At 43.9% G+C, this 17,540-nt stretch overlaps 1 protein-coding gene across 2 annotated transcripts in view; it reads left to right on the forward strand.

Moving 5' to 3' along the window:
- Positions 1–790: 790 nt before the first annotated feature.
- The window catches only part of Slc39a8 (solute carrier family 39 member 8), a 68,808-nt gene continuing 52,058 nt past the window's right edge, over positions 791–17,540 (forward strand). Inside the window, exons 1-2 of one of the 2 annotated variants that reach the window (XM_021196198.1) lie at positions 791–935; positions 1,374–1,826. In XM_021196198.1, the coding sequence (XP_021051857.1) occupies positions 1,608–1,826 (219 nt within the window). In that variant the 5' untranslated portion in view covers positions 791–935; positions 1,374–1,607. Of the gene's footprint in view, positions 936–1,223; positions 1,827–17,540 lie in introns of those variants that run through there. The other variant, XM_021196199.1, reaches the window with a different exon arrangement.

The raw sequence follows: 17,540 nt of genomic DNA on the forward strand, positions 1-17,540 counted from the left end.
GAGAGAGAGAGAGAGAGAGAGAGAGAGAGAGAGAGAGAGAGAGAGAAAGAGAGAGAGAGAGGAGAGTTCTTATGAGTAATACTGTAATACTTTCTTTTTCCTTCCACCTCCTTGTTCTTCTGTTAGCTGTCTGCCTGTTTTAAAACTTGCTGGTTTTAGGAGGGTAAAACACACACACCCATCCTGAAAGGCATGGCCAGCACTTTGAATTCTTTTTCTGACAGCCGAGCTCTGGATCGTTTCATCCACCGGACACAACCTTTGTCCCCAAACACCACATTCACTTTACACAAACTTGTTGACCTGACACCCAACTCAGCTTTTCTTGAACCTTCGTCTGAGCAAATAAACATTCCTTGTGATCTGCGGATATCCCGAGCGGCGTCAGGAAGGGCCCGCAAGGACCCTGCTGGCTCAGCTAGCCCACCAAGTTGCAACTGACTTGGTTTCCTCTTTCTCCTCTGATTTTAAGAAGTGAGGCAAAAAACCAATTCCTGTTCATTTTTGAGACAATGCAAGGGGCTCTAGACACCGTTGCAGGAAGCTGATTTCATGGAGGTCACCAAAAAAGTGGGCCGGGACACCAGGAAGGGGGCTAGGGATCCCACCGTGGAGGTGGGCTCCAGGGAGCAGGCACCACTGCGGCTGGGATGGCAGACAGAGAGGTAAGCGCCCCAGCGTGGACGCACTTGGGAGATCAGCCTGGGGGAGTGTGACACCACGTGCTACAGGGGCGGGGACAACACCTTCCCTCCCCTTCTTATCTCTAAAGGGTGCAGGGCCGGATCTCAGAGTTTCTCAGAGAAAGAGGAGAGATACAGAGAGAGAGGAGAGAGAGAGAGAGAGAGAGAGAGAGAGAGAGAGAGAGAGAGAGAGAGAGAGAGAGAGAGAGAGAGAATATATTTGAACCTCAGGGACCGACATAGACAGTAGAGGTGAGAGACTAGCAACTCCTCCGTTTCAATTTGCCAAGCTCACAGCCAGTTGTTCAGAGAGGGTGAAGACGCGGGAACCTGGGGACCCCGAGGGAGTGTTTCTCTGCAGATTCTTGAGGGGTTTAGGGGCGTCAGTCCCGACTCTTCCACGTTTCTGCGGTGGGAAAATAAAGCCTCAAGACAGGAAGAGGAGCTGGGGTTGCACAGTCAGAGAGGATTTAGTTCCCCGAAGTGTGGCGTGGTTGGGGCTTTATATCCGGGACAAGCGAGTGTCACCACACTGTAAGCAAATCCTGGGGCTTCAGCAAACCAGGCTCCGGGCAGCTGGCCCCACGCCCGGCTCGGAGTTCGAGACTCTGGCCACTCAGAGTTCTGGGGCCCACAGGCTGCTGACCCAGTGCCCTTTATCTCTGTCCCCCTTTGTTCCTTTTATCTCAGGCTCCGCAGGAGGCTCCGAGAGGCCACACTGCCTATCGCCCTCCTGGCTGTGCTAACCTCTTCAATGCCCCGAAGGTCTGAGGCTGCAGAGGAGCGGGGGCACGGAGCGTCTCGCTAACTGGGCCAGGCAGTGACGCGGGACCGGCGGACCCCCCCCCCCGCCCTAAGGGCACCGACACTGGGGCACCGGCGTGGGTTCCTGCATCAGCTAACTCCGGAGCTGCGCGCTCCACGATGACTCCGGGCCGGACAGTGGCCGGGCTGCTGCTGCTGGCGGCCACCAGCCTGGGACGCCCCTCGGAGGGGCCGGAGCTCGCCTTCAGTGAGGATGTGCTGAGCGTGTTCGGCACCAACCGGAGCCTGTCGGCCGCGCAGCTGGGGCGCCTGCTGGAGCGTCTGGGGGCTGCATCCCAGCAGGGAGCGCTGGACCTGGGCCAGCTGCACTTCAACCAGGTAAGGGTGGCCCCAAGCGCTGCAGTTTCCGCAGATTCCCATCCCCAGAGCTGTAGCACCAGAGAAAGGATTTCGTGAAGTTTTTTAAGTTTGAGGCGGTCATTTGATCCTCACCGGGTTGGTTCACCGGGCATGGGCATTAAGAGATCTGGCAAGCCAAAATGCTAAGTTGAGCTACCAGAGGACTTGTTGATCTATAGAAAAACTGATAGGTCTATTAAGTAGTTGAGGGCGGAAACTCACCCAAGATATGAGCTTTAGATAGGAATGGTATATTTAAATCTTAAGGAAAGAGAGCCATTTACTTAACTTACGCACTCAGCAGTAGGAACCTGTCACATGCGGTCCTTATCAGCTTCAGGGTGAGTGACCACTCCCATTTAAAAACACTCTTGTGTATATTGCATAAGGCCATTAGGGCTGAAACAGCACAGCTTACCGATGGGGAAACTGTGGTCACCTTAAGACTCAGATCACTGCGTGATTACTGATTCAGCTGGTGGCAGCCTGGGGTTGGAGTTAATTTCTAGTCATGTCATGTCATGTGTTTGACTCTAAAATTCATTCAAAATAACAAAACATACATTTTCCAGTACATGCGTATCTAGTCATTTACTAGGTTTAAGGACAGGCTTGAGCTTTATAGAGTAATTAAACATCACACTTGTCTCAGGGCTTGGGCTATCATCTGGTGTTGGAGACCCGCAAGTTCTAATACCTAGCCCAGCAAGCCATTAGAGGGGGCAAGTAATTCACTGCTTCATTCTGCCAGTTCATATATAGTTTATCATTTTGGGGCAGTGGGGGTTTACTAGAAAAGTCTCTGTTCCTAAGATGTTTGGGAAATTCTGTATTCTACAACTCTGCTTTTGGAAATGTGGCGTTTTCCAAAAAGAGTCTGATCTTTGATTACAATGAAGGAAACTTTACTCAGATAAATTCCTCAACATTCATTAGCCTTATAGTTAGGTCCCTTCCTTCCTTCCTTCCTGGGGATTAAATTAGACATATTTTGTCTAGCTTGCAAGTCAGGCACTATACCTCTAAGCTACCGACCCCAGTCCCATGGTTTTGTTTCTGGTACTACTATCTTTTACTAGTTAAAATGTATACGATTCAAGATGCAGAGCTTTTCAGATGCTGTGACATATGATCGTTCTTTGACCTAGAAGGAGTTTGTGCTGCCCCGTGCTGAGTTTTTAAATGTAAACTGCCTTAAGTTTCATTTCTTGTATGTTTTTATATTTGATTTAATGTTTGAGAAATTACATGTTGCAAATACTGAAATGTCCATATATTTTACTGATGTATTTTGAAATAAAGCAGATATCATTGTAGGTCTTTTCTGGGCAGCTGAACTGACTGGTTTCTAGGTAGGTGTGGTCATTTGCTTGGAATGAAGCTTAGGGACTGACTGTATCTGCAACCCACATACTGTGTTGACTTAAACGATAGCCTTATCTCACAGAGTCTGGAGTTTTAAAGAGGCCAAAGACCCCAAGCTCCCTTGAAAGAAAGTAAGGGGTATACCTAATCTATTTAGGCAAACTGGTTACATTTACTAATAGTAAAATAATGCCTGTAAGCATGTAGGATAGATGTCCCAATGGGTAAATTATATGTTGAAACCTTTATTCTCATTCTCATATTTGCATGTATATTCTCATTATGAGTATCAAAAAGAGACAGGAGGAAGCCCATAATTAGCTTGGAAACAGAGAAGCCAAGAAAAACTCCCGAACTCATCAGGCTTAACAAACATCTCTTTGCTGTTCTGTGAAGTCTTAATGAAAACAGCAATCATCGGTGAAATGATGGCAAATGCCGCTCTAAAAGAATCCATTAATTTGCTGGTAATTGATAGATAGACTTGCCAGGGCACTCATGTGCTCCAGCATTAAACCATTAGATCTGAAATGTAGGACCTTTATCATCTTCATACTTGAAAGAATGCTACTGCAGTTCTCTGCTGGGCACAGGCCTAGCGCCATGTAAAGCCTACTGTGAGAAATGGAATTATCTGACTTTGGAAAAGCCTGAGGAAGTAGAAGGTTTCCGTGGGCCAGAAATTTCTTAATATTCTACAAGATTTGCCCACAGAATTGGACATTTGGATGAGGGCTTTGATAACGGTTGGATAAACTTCTTTCAGGCAATAGACGACTGAACATGGAAAGTTTGGAAACGTTTCTCTGTCTTTGGTATTCAAGGCTCCCATTGCCTTGCTGCTTTGAGAAACAGAGGTGACTGGCATTCTCAGTGGGCACAGCACAGTTTCCAATCTTGCTTTTTAATGACAGTTGATTGAGGGTCAAAAGAGTTAGGTAGGAGAGCAACACAAACTCTGTGAGAAGGAGGGCTTAGGTAGCCAAACGGCTCTGGAGTGCGCCTTGACTGACACACAGAATGATCTGTTCCAGGAAATACAGAACACAGGAAGCCCCAGAGATCAGAATCTCTAGGAAGATCGAGTGGATTGAGGGGGCTGCCTTCTGTTTGTTTCCACGCTGGTCTCTCACTGTTTCTCTACTTTCCCCATCATTTCCTCTTCTCAGGAACCACATTGCCACACTCTCTCATGTGGACACCCGGTAAGCAAAAGAGACACTCTCCTTTTCAGGAGGGTTAGGCCGAGTTCTAGGAACACCGCTACTCAAACATTCCTGAGGTTCTGGGATAGGGGTAGGTGAAGTGGCTCTTGTTTCATACGGTCCCACCACTTGGGCTTCATGACCCCAGCTCTTCCCTGTGGATCTTCCTGCCATCTCCTGCATCAGATGTGTTCCTCTCACATTCTCAACATCATTGGGATGCCCACAGTCTGTTTTTTAGACTATTTGAATTTATAATCAATCTTCCTAAAGCAATGTGGTATGCTTTCTTTGAATAACCCTCCATAAACTCCGTATCACTAATGAAGTCCAGGTCTTGAGCCTGGTATTACTGGCTCTGCTCCCCTTGTGCCTCATCAGACTTGGCACCCACTGAACTGAATGCTCTTCCCTTCTGTGAGTTTGTGTATGCCGTTCCTCAGTGTCTTCTCTGGAGCTTTCCTGCTTCCACCTAGAAAGGTCTGCTTTCCCTGGAGTTCTCCAAGCCAAACAAACATCTTAGAAAAGTCTAGCTACTCTTGTGAGGCTATGCCAGTGCCTGGCAAATACAGAAGTGGATGCGTACAGTCAGCTATTGGATGGAACACAGGGCCTCCAATGAAGGAGCTAGAGAAAGTAACCAAGGAGCTAAAGGGGTCTGCAACCCTATAGGTGGAACAACAATATGAACTAACCAGTACCCACCAGAGCTTGCGTCCCTAGTTGCATATGTAGCAGAGGATGGCCTAGTCAGTCATCAATGGGAAGAGGGGCCCTTGGTCTTGCGAAGATCATATGCTCTGGTACAGGGGAAGGCCAGGGCCAAGAAGTAGGAGTGGGTGGGTTGGGGAGCAGGGAGGGGGGACGGTATAGAGGACTTTTGGGATAGCATTTGAAATATAAATGAAGAAAATATCTAATAATAATAAAAAGAAAAGCCTAGCTAATCTTGTCTTAAAAATCCTGTCACCAGCCACAGTACAGGGGAAGGCCAGGGCCAAGAAGTAGGAGTGGGTGGGTAGGGGAGCAGGGCGGGGGGAGGGTATAGGGAACTTTCAGGATAGCATTTAAAATGTAAATAAAGAAAATATCTAATAATCAAAAAGGAAAAAAAAATCCTGTCACCCAAGATTGCTCTATATTCTGAATTCTTGCAAGGTATTTATCTTGTTCCTTTCAGTTATTTACGTATTCATTCCGCAGAAACCTCTACTAACTTGTATAAAACACAGTGCTAATACAGAGCTTATTATATCACTCTTCTATGCAGTTTGGAACCCAGGGGCTCTAGGGTGCTGGGCTCTGCTCAGCTATGCATAGTCCACAAACTTCAGGTGTTTTAAGATGAATGAACAGCTTTTCTGTGCCGTGTCTCTGCTCAGGTATGCATAGTCCGCAAACTTCATGTGTTTTAAGGTGAATGAACAGCTTTTCTGTGCCGTGTCTCTGTACGTCCTTTAAGTTACCCTTTGGTACCATTTATCCCCACATATGCTGAGGTGCCTGTCTTTTAATCTGTTTGGGCATTACACTCTGAGAAGTCGTTTAGGTCTGGCCAAGAGCTTAGGAAGAATTGCTTTCTCCTGTGTGGCTCTATCTTAGTTGATACAATTGCTCCTAACTAGGGATCTTTTTCAGGTTTGTTTTCTCTGCTGGGCAAAAAAGTTAAAAATCAGAAAAAGTCTTGAGCACACCAGATAGCGGTGGGGGAAAATCTCCCACAGAGCAGACGGGATCCACCAGCAAGGAAAGACTTTTGTTAGAGGCGAGGAAACACACCCCAGTAAAGCCCGCAGAGAAATGTACACTCTGTAAAGTGGAGTCGAACTGGGAGGGAGGATGAGGCGTGGCAGAGGGAACTTGGGATCCCCAAATCTGCCCTCTCTTTGAAGGGGGGGGGAGAGTTTGATGTCTTGGAGGGATATCACTCCTCCAATTTGGGAGTTGGTCAGTCTTGAACAAAGACAGAGAAGCTGATAAATCCACAGCTTTGGAGTGAACAAGTCCTGGTCCCGGCCTTGAATTTGTCATATTGGTGCACAAGCCGGGAGCCCTGTAAAACTAGGCCTTCAGGCCTTTGTCTCCAGTCAGGAGTGTGAGGAAGGACCTACACTTTTGCACTGATTGTTATCTATTTGTGACTCTTCTTTCTATTTTGGATCTAACTCCTCATCCTTTACAATCATAGCACACTACGTATATAATTTTATTTGTGTTATTACGCTTTTCTCCTTATGTGGCTGTATCTCACATGAAGTGTCCTCTCCAGTGAGGATTTAAACAAGCAGACGGGGTGACCCACGCACTTCTTCAGGGGCTGACATCGCAGCTGGTTTATACCATGCATGAATTAGACATTTTTTTTGGTTTGGCATTTTGGAAACAGAGTCTCACTTCTTCAGGGCCTTACACTTCTGAGGTTCCTGCCTCACCCTCTCAAGTGTTGGGATTAGAGGATGCTCCACCTTCTCCATTGTCTAAGGTTTCATTAGGATATTTTTGAATCAACCTGTGAAGTTTGTTAAGAAGGACAGCAATCTGAACTTCCACAGTTAGAGGTCCATTGCAGCAGGTAGAACACGTGTGCATAGGATTGTAACGCATGCTCTGATGATACCTCTGACTAGAGAATACAAGCAGAAATGAGTTAGGAGCAGACCTTCATTTCCAGAGGCGGGGTGAGAACGAGGGATGCACAGAGTGAGTGGAGGTGGGGGCTGAGGAGGCCGTGGAGTTTACAAGCTGTTTTGATCCTTTCACTCTGGAGCTAGCAGAAGGCAATAGTACAGGCTCTCTACCCAGATAGTATGCAAAAGCCCCCCCAAGAATGCATACTCTTCAACAGTACTTATTTATTTGCAGTATGGGGTATCAAACATGATAGATCAAATATGCTACCAGGGAGCTCGGTCCCGTTTCTGTTCCTACAGTCTTTTGCCTGGAATGATCATGCAATTATTGAATCTTTTTCTTTAGTATCCTTTGATCCTATGAAGCCAGAGGTCTCTGGACATAGAAAGATAACTGCTGACTCTGGTTAATGGATAACAAGGCTGGCAGCGTATAGCAAAAGAGGCATGTGTATGTATGTGTGTTAGTCCCCGCAGTTTTCTTGTATGTATTGCTTACTGTCACATATTACATATTTTTCCTGAGGTAAAGGCAATGATAGATAGTATTGGGAGACAGCCTAGGAAGCAAAGACTATGGGTGGAAGAGATGAAGAACACATGTTCCTTTCTTCTTTGGCCTTTTTGTGTAGAGATATGATAGGAATGCCTTCTGACCTGCTGAGTCTCATGAGAGCCCATGCGTGCGTGGGATACAGAACGATGGTGCCTGGTTCCTTGTTAAGTCTCCTCGGTGAGGGCTCCCTGCTTCTCACCCCATCACTCTCACTCAAGGTGACCGCACACAACATGCTGTGCATCACTCTCACTTAAGGTGACTGCACACAACATGCTGTGCTTTCGGGCTTTGGTAAGATGAGGGACCTGCATGATTCATTCATTTGACTGTGACGTCAAGAGCTTCATTTGCCAAGGCACCAGGTGTGAGTGGAATCCACTAAGGAGGAAGGTGCTTTTCACTCTTTCCATATCTAACTCTCGAGTCTATGTCTTTTGCCCACTAACCCATGAGTCACGTGGATCCTTTTGTGTAAAAGGTAGGTTATTTTAGTGGGAGTTTCTAATAGTTCATTATGCTATACAACCCTTCTAACTATTTTACTTGTAATATCACATTTTGTTATCACAACAGACCTGTAATAAAGGTGCCATGTTTTGTCTTACAGAAGATGGCACAGAGAGATTAAGTACCAGGACTAATGGTGTAAGTGGTAGAATCCCTGATAGCCTTAAACACTTTGCTGTAGTGCATACATTTTTGTTATAGCCCAAGAAAACATTTTATCCAGGTAGATAAACCATTACCTCATATTTTGGACTATGGACATCAGTTGTCTGGCCCCATTGCTTAGTCACATGAAAGGGACAGTCATAAGGTTACAAGGGACCTAGTAAGGAAGACTGGTCCCTGTTTTAAGTGTGTGTGTGGGGGTGTGCATACAGAGGCCAGCACAAGACTTCAGCTGTCATTCCTTAGTTTTTCTTTTTCCATATTGTTTCTGAGACAGGTTCTCTCACTGGCCTGGAACTTGCCTGTGAGGCTAGACTGGCTAGCAAGGAAGCCTGAAGGATTTGTCTGTGTATTTCCCTCAGGTCTTCTTCTTCTTCTTTCTCCTCTTCCTCATCTTCTTCCCCCTTCTCTTCCTCTCCCTTCTTCTAAACATGAATTCTGGAATTGAACTTAGGTCCTTATGTCCTCCATGGCTGTTCCCTCTACTCTGTAGGGGCCTTCTTATGTAACTAGATGGATAGATGTGGAACGTCAGTGTGTGAGACAAAGCCACACAGTTCTTGGTCTGGAGAGATGAGTCACCAGGTAAAGGCACTTGAAGCTGAGGCTAATCAGACCTGGGTCTGATTCTGTGGGTCCACATGGCTGAAGGAGAAGACTGACTCCTGCAAATTGTCCTCTGAATTCCACAGGAGTGCCGTGGCTTGCGTGCGCACGCACTGAGGGTTAAAGAAAAGAAAACCTGCAGCTCATCCCAGTCATATATGGGGGCTAGTGAAAGGCGGATAAGACATGTTTGTTAATGAAAAAAATGTAAATGTTGAATTGAGAGTACACAGCCAAAACTTATGTGTGCACACACACTAAATAAGTGATGCAATTAGAAAAGATACAGTGTTTAAATAATCCCTATAGCAAGCATACAAATCATATCACAAGGTCACATACACATGGCTCCCAGGCTACTGGACAGCATGGACTCTTAATTAGAAGGAAGAGGTATCCTTTTGGTCGGGAATGCCTTTGGAAGAGTCACAATTAAGTTAGCCCTGCTTATCTGCTTCGGTTTTAAAGATATACATCAATGGAACATCTGCCTATCTAAGTTGTGTGCATACTTTTAAAAACATGTTGGCTTTTTTTTTTTTCCAGAGATTTACAGAAATTCCCTTTCATGGAATGAAATTTTCATAAATTTTATTTCATATATTGATTTTTTTTCTGCCCTTGGAGACACTTTGAGCAGTAATTCTTTCTTCTATCGCTAGACTTGAATATGAGAGAAACACCTATGTTATCAGGACGGCTTCCAGCCCAGCATTTATGGTGAACTTTAGAACGGCTCCACTTCTGGCAAATTCAAATAGAAATCTTCCTTTATGTGGTCCTTGACTGCATCTTGCCGTGGGGAGTGGATGTGCATAGGCAATGGGGAGTAAGTTGAAGCAAGGAGGGAAAGCAGGTGAACAGAGCATGTCTATAGAGTCACTTACTCTGATACGACAAAGCACTGATAAGAGGCTAGTCTGAGCTCTTTGTTATAATACAGGGAGAGTGAAGTCCATCTTTTCTCTTTGGATGTTGCAAATAGAGTAGGCAGGGGAAAGGTTTGTAGCAGCCAGACTCTCCATGCTTCATGCTATATTCTTGCTTCCTGGTTCTTCCCAACATATAGGAGAGCAGTAGGCAGGGGTTTAATTTTTCCCATCAGGAAATCTGCAGCTTTTAAACCATGACTATAGTTTTGGTGTGTTTTCTTCAAATGCAATGTACTTTGGAATCCCACATCATTAATTACTTTTGGTGGTAATAGAAGTTGGGGGAAAACCAAAGAGAACGTAAACAGGAATGGAAAATAGGGCCTAAAGTTGAGAAGGATGAATGAATGCTCTATACATCAAGAAAAATTAATTCCAGCGACAGCAGCTAAGTGTGGTTGGTTGCTAGAATTTGTAAGTTAATTTGGTACAGGGCAGTGTTCCTCAAGTGTTCACACATTACCAGTTGTGAAAAGTTAGTCTTTAGGTCATTTATTTAAAAAAAAAGTTTGGCTACACTAGACAGTCTTAGAAACTATGCCATTTTCAGACTTCTCCCATTTTTAACTCACTGAATAATAGACTCCTGTTTCTAATTGATGCTAATTAATTTCTTCTCCAGACTGTTTCCCAGTCACCTGATTTTGTAGCCAAGTGTGTTTCTGGAATCTTGAGATTTATAAAGGAATGAAACTATCATCAAATTACCTTTGTGATGATGGGATCCGAGAGCTTAGAAAATCTTCAGAATGGAGCCTCATTTAATTCGGTTTCTATCTCCTTCCAAAGATTCTCTGTTATTTTTCTTGGCCTGAAGTTTAAGGGGATCAAAAGCAAAAGTTGATGATCAATGGTGCTAACCGGAAAAGTAGTGTTATGTATTGTTAATCCAAAATTTAATATTATTGCTTCAGAGTTTTCTAAAAAACATACCAACCTAAATGAATAGTTATATATAAAAGAAAAAAATAAATCCCCTAAAATAAATGAGCTCAGACCAAGTCCCAGAGGCAATTTTAGTTCCCTGAACCTAGCTCAGTGTATCCCATCCTTGTCAACCTTCTGGTGAGTCCCTGGGATGTCTAACCATTTTAGACAATGTTGCATAATGGTTAACAGGGTGGCATCTAGAGTCAGATTCACTTACTACCCACCCCAGACTAAAATTTAAATTCTGTCACTTAGTAATATATTAGTCCTGGCAAATAACTTACTTCTTTAATTCCAGTTTTCACCTTTTCGAGTCCAAAAGAATGAGCAAGATAGGTGATTTGAATTGTAACAATGCAGTCCATCTGCAGCATTTCAGACCTCAAGTACCCAGTGTGTGACATGCACTAACAATAAAAACAAAATTTCTATCCCTCCTACCACTTCATACAATGAATAGTAAGAGAGATAAGGCTCGGAAAATGCTGAGCATGGGGTTGTCTCAAATCATGTGCATAGTTATTGTCAGATATAATTTTATTACCCATAACACAGTTGTTACTCACTGGGGACCTCAACACCTTAGCATCCTTCAGTTGATAGAGGAAGGTATGGCTGTGAAAAGATAACAAGGATTAGTGAAATAAAGAATTCACAGAGAAGTATGCCAGCCTGGTGACTTTAGTCCCTGTGACTTTTGTTTGGAGAACAGCTCTAGCACTCTACTTCCCTTCATCAAACTCTGGTACTAAGTTTCTGAAGACATCAACCTAGGCATAGACTCTAGTGAAAGAAACAGAGTACTTGAACACATATTGGAATTATTCCTTCCCTTACAGAGAACTTCTCAGGCTATATTTAGGCATTGGCTCTGCTCTATTGTCTTTCTAAACTTCACACCATTACTAAAATATGAGTGGCATGAGAGTCCATATTGTGCTTCTAGAAATTGATTAGATTGTGGTATTTAAGCTTAGATCTACTTCTAAAGCCATGAAAATTTTGATATGGGTTTTGCAAGCCAAAGAATCCAGGGCCCTCTTAGTTCAGTCGAAACTTATTAGTTGGAAGAAAAAGAAGAAAACAGCCATTTCAGTCTCACAGGGAAGAAAAGAAACACATGGCTCTTTCTGGACAGGAAAGGAAAACATTAGCCCAGGCTTCAGACTGGACAGTAAAGTCAGAAGTTTGATTCTGAGATGAGAGATAGATCATGTGCCCCATAAATTAATCATGTGTTGCATGGCACACAGACCCTTCCATTCAAGATTCCATGGCGTCAGTGCTACTAGATCACTGGGTTTGTGTATGGAAGCATGGTGGGTTATGGTTTTCTTCAAGAGATGTGTTCAGGATTCAGTACATGCCACTTCTGCGTCTATTAATATGAGACACAGTCACTGGCTCTGTTCTTGATCTTGGGATGAGCACCATCAAAGTAAATGTGGGCAGTGTCTTCACTGTAGCAGGAAGCATCGAATTCCTATTATTCTAATAGGAACAATGGCTAGCATTTGAGGAGTGCATCTTATGTGCCAGCCATTGTCCTTAATGCTTCCTTCTGTACCATCCCGTTGGTTCTCACAGTCCTCTGGGGAGATGGGTCTTTCAACTTTGCCTCTCAGTTCTTTTCCCTTGTTGATCTGAAGCAGATGCTGTGTTGGCTAGGCAGCTCTGCCAAGCATCCCCTGAGGATTGCCTGGGTTTGGTGCCTCCTTGTATGTGTATAACTGGATTAGGAATTGCATGAGCACCTCCACCATTTCCTTATTTCTCAGATACCCCTCAACACACTATGGTCGGATGTCTCCCACCACTTCCGTGAAATTTTTCTCCACAAGGTCACCTGGACCTTGATGTTGTTAAACACAATGGATGTGTCTCCTGGCTTACCTTTCTGTAGATTTTTATGGTGCCCATTATGACCTCCTTGAGACCCACCCTTTCCTTTCTTGCAGACATTACATTGCTGTTAGGGTTTCAATGTTTAATGACCTTTTCCTCCGTCTTTCAATGCTGTGGTCCTCAGAATTCCTCAGGCCAATCTTTTGAGTCTATATGCTTTCTCAATTATATTGATCTCTATGCATATCTCTCAGTATTTGTACATATTTCCTACCTGAGTTGCATTGGTATGTATTTTTCTCTTGGGATTCACTCTTGGACATTAAGGGCAACTCTGCTCCATTTCCAAACTTCACACATCTACACTTGCCTCAGATTGAATTTACCCACTCCATTTCTCCATCAGAAAATGGAAAACCTTGTTTTCTCCCCATCAGTGCTAGGCATTACAGTCACTATACGAGGCAAGAACCTGGGCATTATTCTCTGTTCCTCCTCTTCCCTCCCCTGCCTCTCCTCTCCTTCCTCCACCATTCTTCCTCTCTCTTTCTCATATATAATGTACATAGGTCCTGTCATAGTAACCTAAATGTCTTTTGTTTGATTTCTCTAAACTCCAGTGCTCTCTTCAGTGTAATGGATGAAGAAAATGTAGCCACTTTATGGGATTGCAGTGGGTACGAAGTCAGATAAGGAAGTGAGGCATGTTGTCTTGTGAGGGGTATGATGTAAGCCACCCTGTGATTAATGCCCTCACACCCACCACTTTCTCATTTCACTTTTTGTCCTCTTGTCTTAGTCAGTCTTGTCTGAGTTGAAAGAAATAATGAGACTATTATATTTAATTTCTGAAGCTTCCAGGATTTTCTCTTTATTTAGATGTAGATGTTTTTCTCCATACTTCATAGCTATGGCTTTTTTTTTTTTTTTGACAGACTTGGAAACAGTGGTGTCTGTATTAATTTATTTGAGAAGCACTGAGGTGATCCTGGGAAATTTATGTAGAATGAACATAAAATTTATGCCTTTAAAAATAATCTATTCAGAAGTCCTGATTAAAGGAGTCTTGATCCACATGTCTCAGAACTCTATTCACATATATGTGCTAGCTTTTAATTTCCCTTCATGAACCTCTTGATGTCCAATGCCTTGGTAGTGGCTGAAAAATATGTAAGAAGTCTGTTCTCTCTAGATGTCTATGATCTGATTAAAAACATGTATTTTTGGGGGACAGATAATATCATAAGAAAGTTGTCATAAATGCTAAACAGATAAATAAAATGAGTGTGGGGTTATCGGCAAAGGGATGAATATGACAATGTCAAGTCCTGAAGGTGGATTTCAAATGGGACTTTGCAGTTGGATAGTTTGAGATAAGAGTATCAGAATTATGGGTCATGTGAATATAAATGCACAATGAAGGTAAAGTAGAAGGGTTGTTAGAGCTTGGTTAGAGTATAGAGTTTGTGAATGTTTTAAGAGGTATCTCTCAAAAAGGGGAAAAGACTACCAGAGATAGATAATTGAGGTTTTTAAGTATGTAGACTCTGGGCAAAATACATAGTTCTGAGAGTTTGTTTTTTACTATTGTATGTGTGTATGTGTTGGGGTAGAATGAGGTAGAAGAGACAGTGCTGGTGATGCTCCCTATAGAAACAGTCTTGTGGGGTTGTAGGATTAAAGGTACACAAGATTACATTAGGGGCTCCCAAGTCCTCTGCTTTATGCAATTGTAGTGGTTTGAATAAGAATGGCCCCCATAGGCACATATATTTGAATGGTTATTCATCAGGAAGTGGCACAATTTGAAAGGATTAGAAGGATCAAGGTATAGCCTTGTTGGAGTAGGTGTGGCCTTGTTGGAGGAAGTGTGTCACTAGGAGTGGGCTTTGAGGTTCCAAAAGCCTAAGCCATCTCAAGTCCATCTCTCTCTGCCAGTGGATCAGGTTGTAGCTCTCAGTTGCTTTTCCAGCATCATATCTGCCATGCCAGGTACCATGCTCCTCACTCTGATGATAATGAACTAAATCTCTCTGAGACTGGAAGCAAGGCCCCAGTAAAATGCCTTGGTCATGGTGTTGCTTCACAGCAACAGAACATTGTCTAAGACAGTAGGATACAAAGCTGTGTGTGAGAGTTCCCCTATGCTGGGCAATTATGTCAACTTGATACAATCTAGAGTCATCTGAGAGGAAGGAGCCTCAGTTGAGAAAATGCCTCCACAAGATTAGGTTATAGGCAAGCCTTGAGAGCATTTTCTTAATTACTGATTGATGTGAGAGAGCCTTGCACATTGTGGGTGGTTCAATCCCTGGGCTGGTGGTCCTGGGTTTTATAAAAAAGCAGGCTGAGAAAGCCCTGGGGTGCAAGCCAGCAAGGATCTTTCTTCCATGGTCTCTGCATCAGATCCTGCCTCCAGGTCTCTGTCCTGTTTGAACTCCTGTCCTAACTGCCTTCAGTGATGAACTATGGATGTGCAAGCAAAAGTCAAATAATCCCTTTTTTCTTCAACTTGATTAGCAATAATAACCTAAATCAAGACAAATTAATACCAGGATAGTGGGGTGTTGTGACAGACCTAACAATATTCTTTTGGGGAGGGCTGTGGAAAGATTTCGGAACTTTGGACTAGAAAAGCCATTGAGTGTTGAGAGCTCAGAGGACTGTTCTGTAGGAGCTTCGAAGATAAGAATGTCGGGAGTAGAGCAGACGATGGAGGCAGGGCTGTGTGAAGAATATGTGGTGTCTGTTCAGCAAGGGCTGAAGAAGAAGCTGTGATTAAGAAGAGTCCAGCATCATTGAGGTGAAGGCTTCTGTAAAGAGTTTTTCTCAGTCATCACATGTAAGCTGTGTTCACAGGTGGCCAAGGTTGTACCTCATGCTGGCAGCCAAATATGGTCATGTGTAAGAGTCTCCCAGGTGGTATTGCTTTTGAAGGCATGAAGAGGTCATGGAAGCAGCTGAGGTTTGACACTGTGAGAGGTCAGGAGAGGCCATCGGTGATGGATGATACAGCCTCAGTAGCAGTTAAAGGTCCAGGGTTGAAGAGGTCATGGAGAAAAGTCGATGCTTTGCACCGTGAAGAGAGCCTAGCAGAAGCTATGGGTGATTGTGCAGCCCAGTTGTAGTAGAAGGTCCCAGCACTTCCAAGATGCCACTACTGTGGGATCATCATCATCATCATCATCATCAGCAGCAGCAGCAGCAGCAGCATCATCATCATCAGCAGCAGCAGTGAAGTGGAGCAGACCAAAGCTTAGGAGACAAGCTGAGTGTGCTGTAAAGGGCAGAGCTGGAGAAGTGACCCAAGCTCCTTGAAGAACCCAGAAGACCATGAGTGCATCTCAAATGTTGGACATTGAACGATTTGCACTACTGGAGTGTGGTTTTGCTTTGTTCACTGACTGTGCCCTGGATCTTCCCTCTTGGCATGAGAGAGTGTATAACTTAGTTTTGACTCTATAAGAGGGCACAGGTGAGGGACTTGGAATTTTTCAAAGAGTTTGGACTTTAGGAGAAGCTTTTTTTTTTTTTCCCCCTGAGACTGAACTGTTAAGTGTTTGACTTGTTAAAGATTGAGGGACTTTTAAGTCTGAAATCTGTCTGTATTTGTTACATGTATCAATCTGAGATCTTGGGGATGACCCTCTCCCCCAGAGCAAAGGTTATGTCTCAAAAAGTGTTGTGTGTCAAGTTGACAAGGAGCCAGTTATGCTGGCTAATCTTATGTCAACTTGACACAGGCTAGAGTCATCTGAGAGGAAGGGACCATATCGAGAAAATGTCTCCACAAGATTGGGTTATAGGCAAACCTGTAGAGCATTTCTAAATTAATTTTCTTAAGAGATTGATGGGGCAGAGTCGAGACAATTGTGGGTGGTGCTTTCCCTGGGCTGGTGGTCCTCGGTTCTATTAAAAAAAAAAAAAAAAAAAGGGTTGAGCAAGCCATTGGGTGCAAGCCAGTGAGCAGAACCCCTCCTTGGCCTCTGCATCAGCTCCTGCCTCCAGGTTCCTGACCTGCCTGAGTTCCTTCCTAACTTCCTTCAGTGACAGACTATGAATGCAGAAGCACAAAGACAAATATGCCCGTTTACCCCCAGTTTGCTTTTTGACATGGTTTGGGATATTAAAAGCAGAGAGGTCTGCTTTAACAGATGCCCGCGTTAACGTGGATTTCCACGTGTGCTGCTGCATTCAGTCTATTGTGACCCGAGCTATGCAGCCTTGCTCACTTGTAAAGGAGTGAGGAAAGGAGAAGCAGTTAGCAACCTAATGAGGATCATTTGACGAAACCCTTTCTCTGCCAGTGACCTAGCAACCTAGGCGTACCCAGGACTGTGGTTTGAGAGCCAGTATGTCAGCGTTGGACAAATGCTGTCCTTGTATGCAGATGTGAGGAGGTTGAGGGTGAGCTGAAGATGTTTATCCCATATACTTACAGAGAGACTGAGTAGGAGGTCTTTGGTGAACAGCCAGGCAAAGTAGTCCTTCGAACTTAGACAACAGTTTAACAAATCCATCCACAAAGTATGGGGGGCTCCTGCTATTGGGACAGGTCAGGGTTGAGAGCAGGAACCCAGAGCAAGTGTCTGTTTTGACACTATACCTCTCTTCATGGATTGGAGGTCATGAGAGATGGATAAAAGGTAGGATGGAGCTGGGAGACGTGCCAGTCCCCATGGTGGAGACTGCAAACCTATTTGAAAAAGCAAGTTTACCTTTGAAAATTCTTTTTATTTCCTGTTTTGTTCCTTGGTAAAATCAACTTCCAGTTCATCCTCCATGGGTGTGAAAACCTAGAAAAAGAGATTAAAATAAAAGAGAAAATAATGATTCACTTTTCTTTTTGTTTTTTTTTTTTTGTGTATGTGTTTTTCTTTTTTTAAAATTTGATATTTTCTTTATTTACATTTCAAATGTTATCCCCTTTCCTAGTTTCCACTCTGAAC

Source organism: Mus pahari, chromosome 4 (assembly GCF_900095145.1).
Source record: "Mus pahari chromosome 4, PAHARI_EIJ_v1.1, whole genome shotgun sequence".
Lineage (NCBI taxonomy): Eukaryota > Metazoa > Chordata > Mammalia > Rodentia > Muridae > Mus > Mus pahari.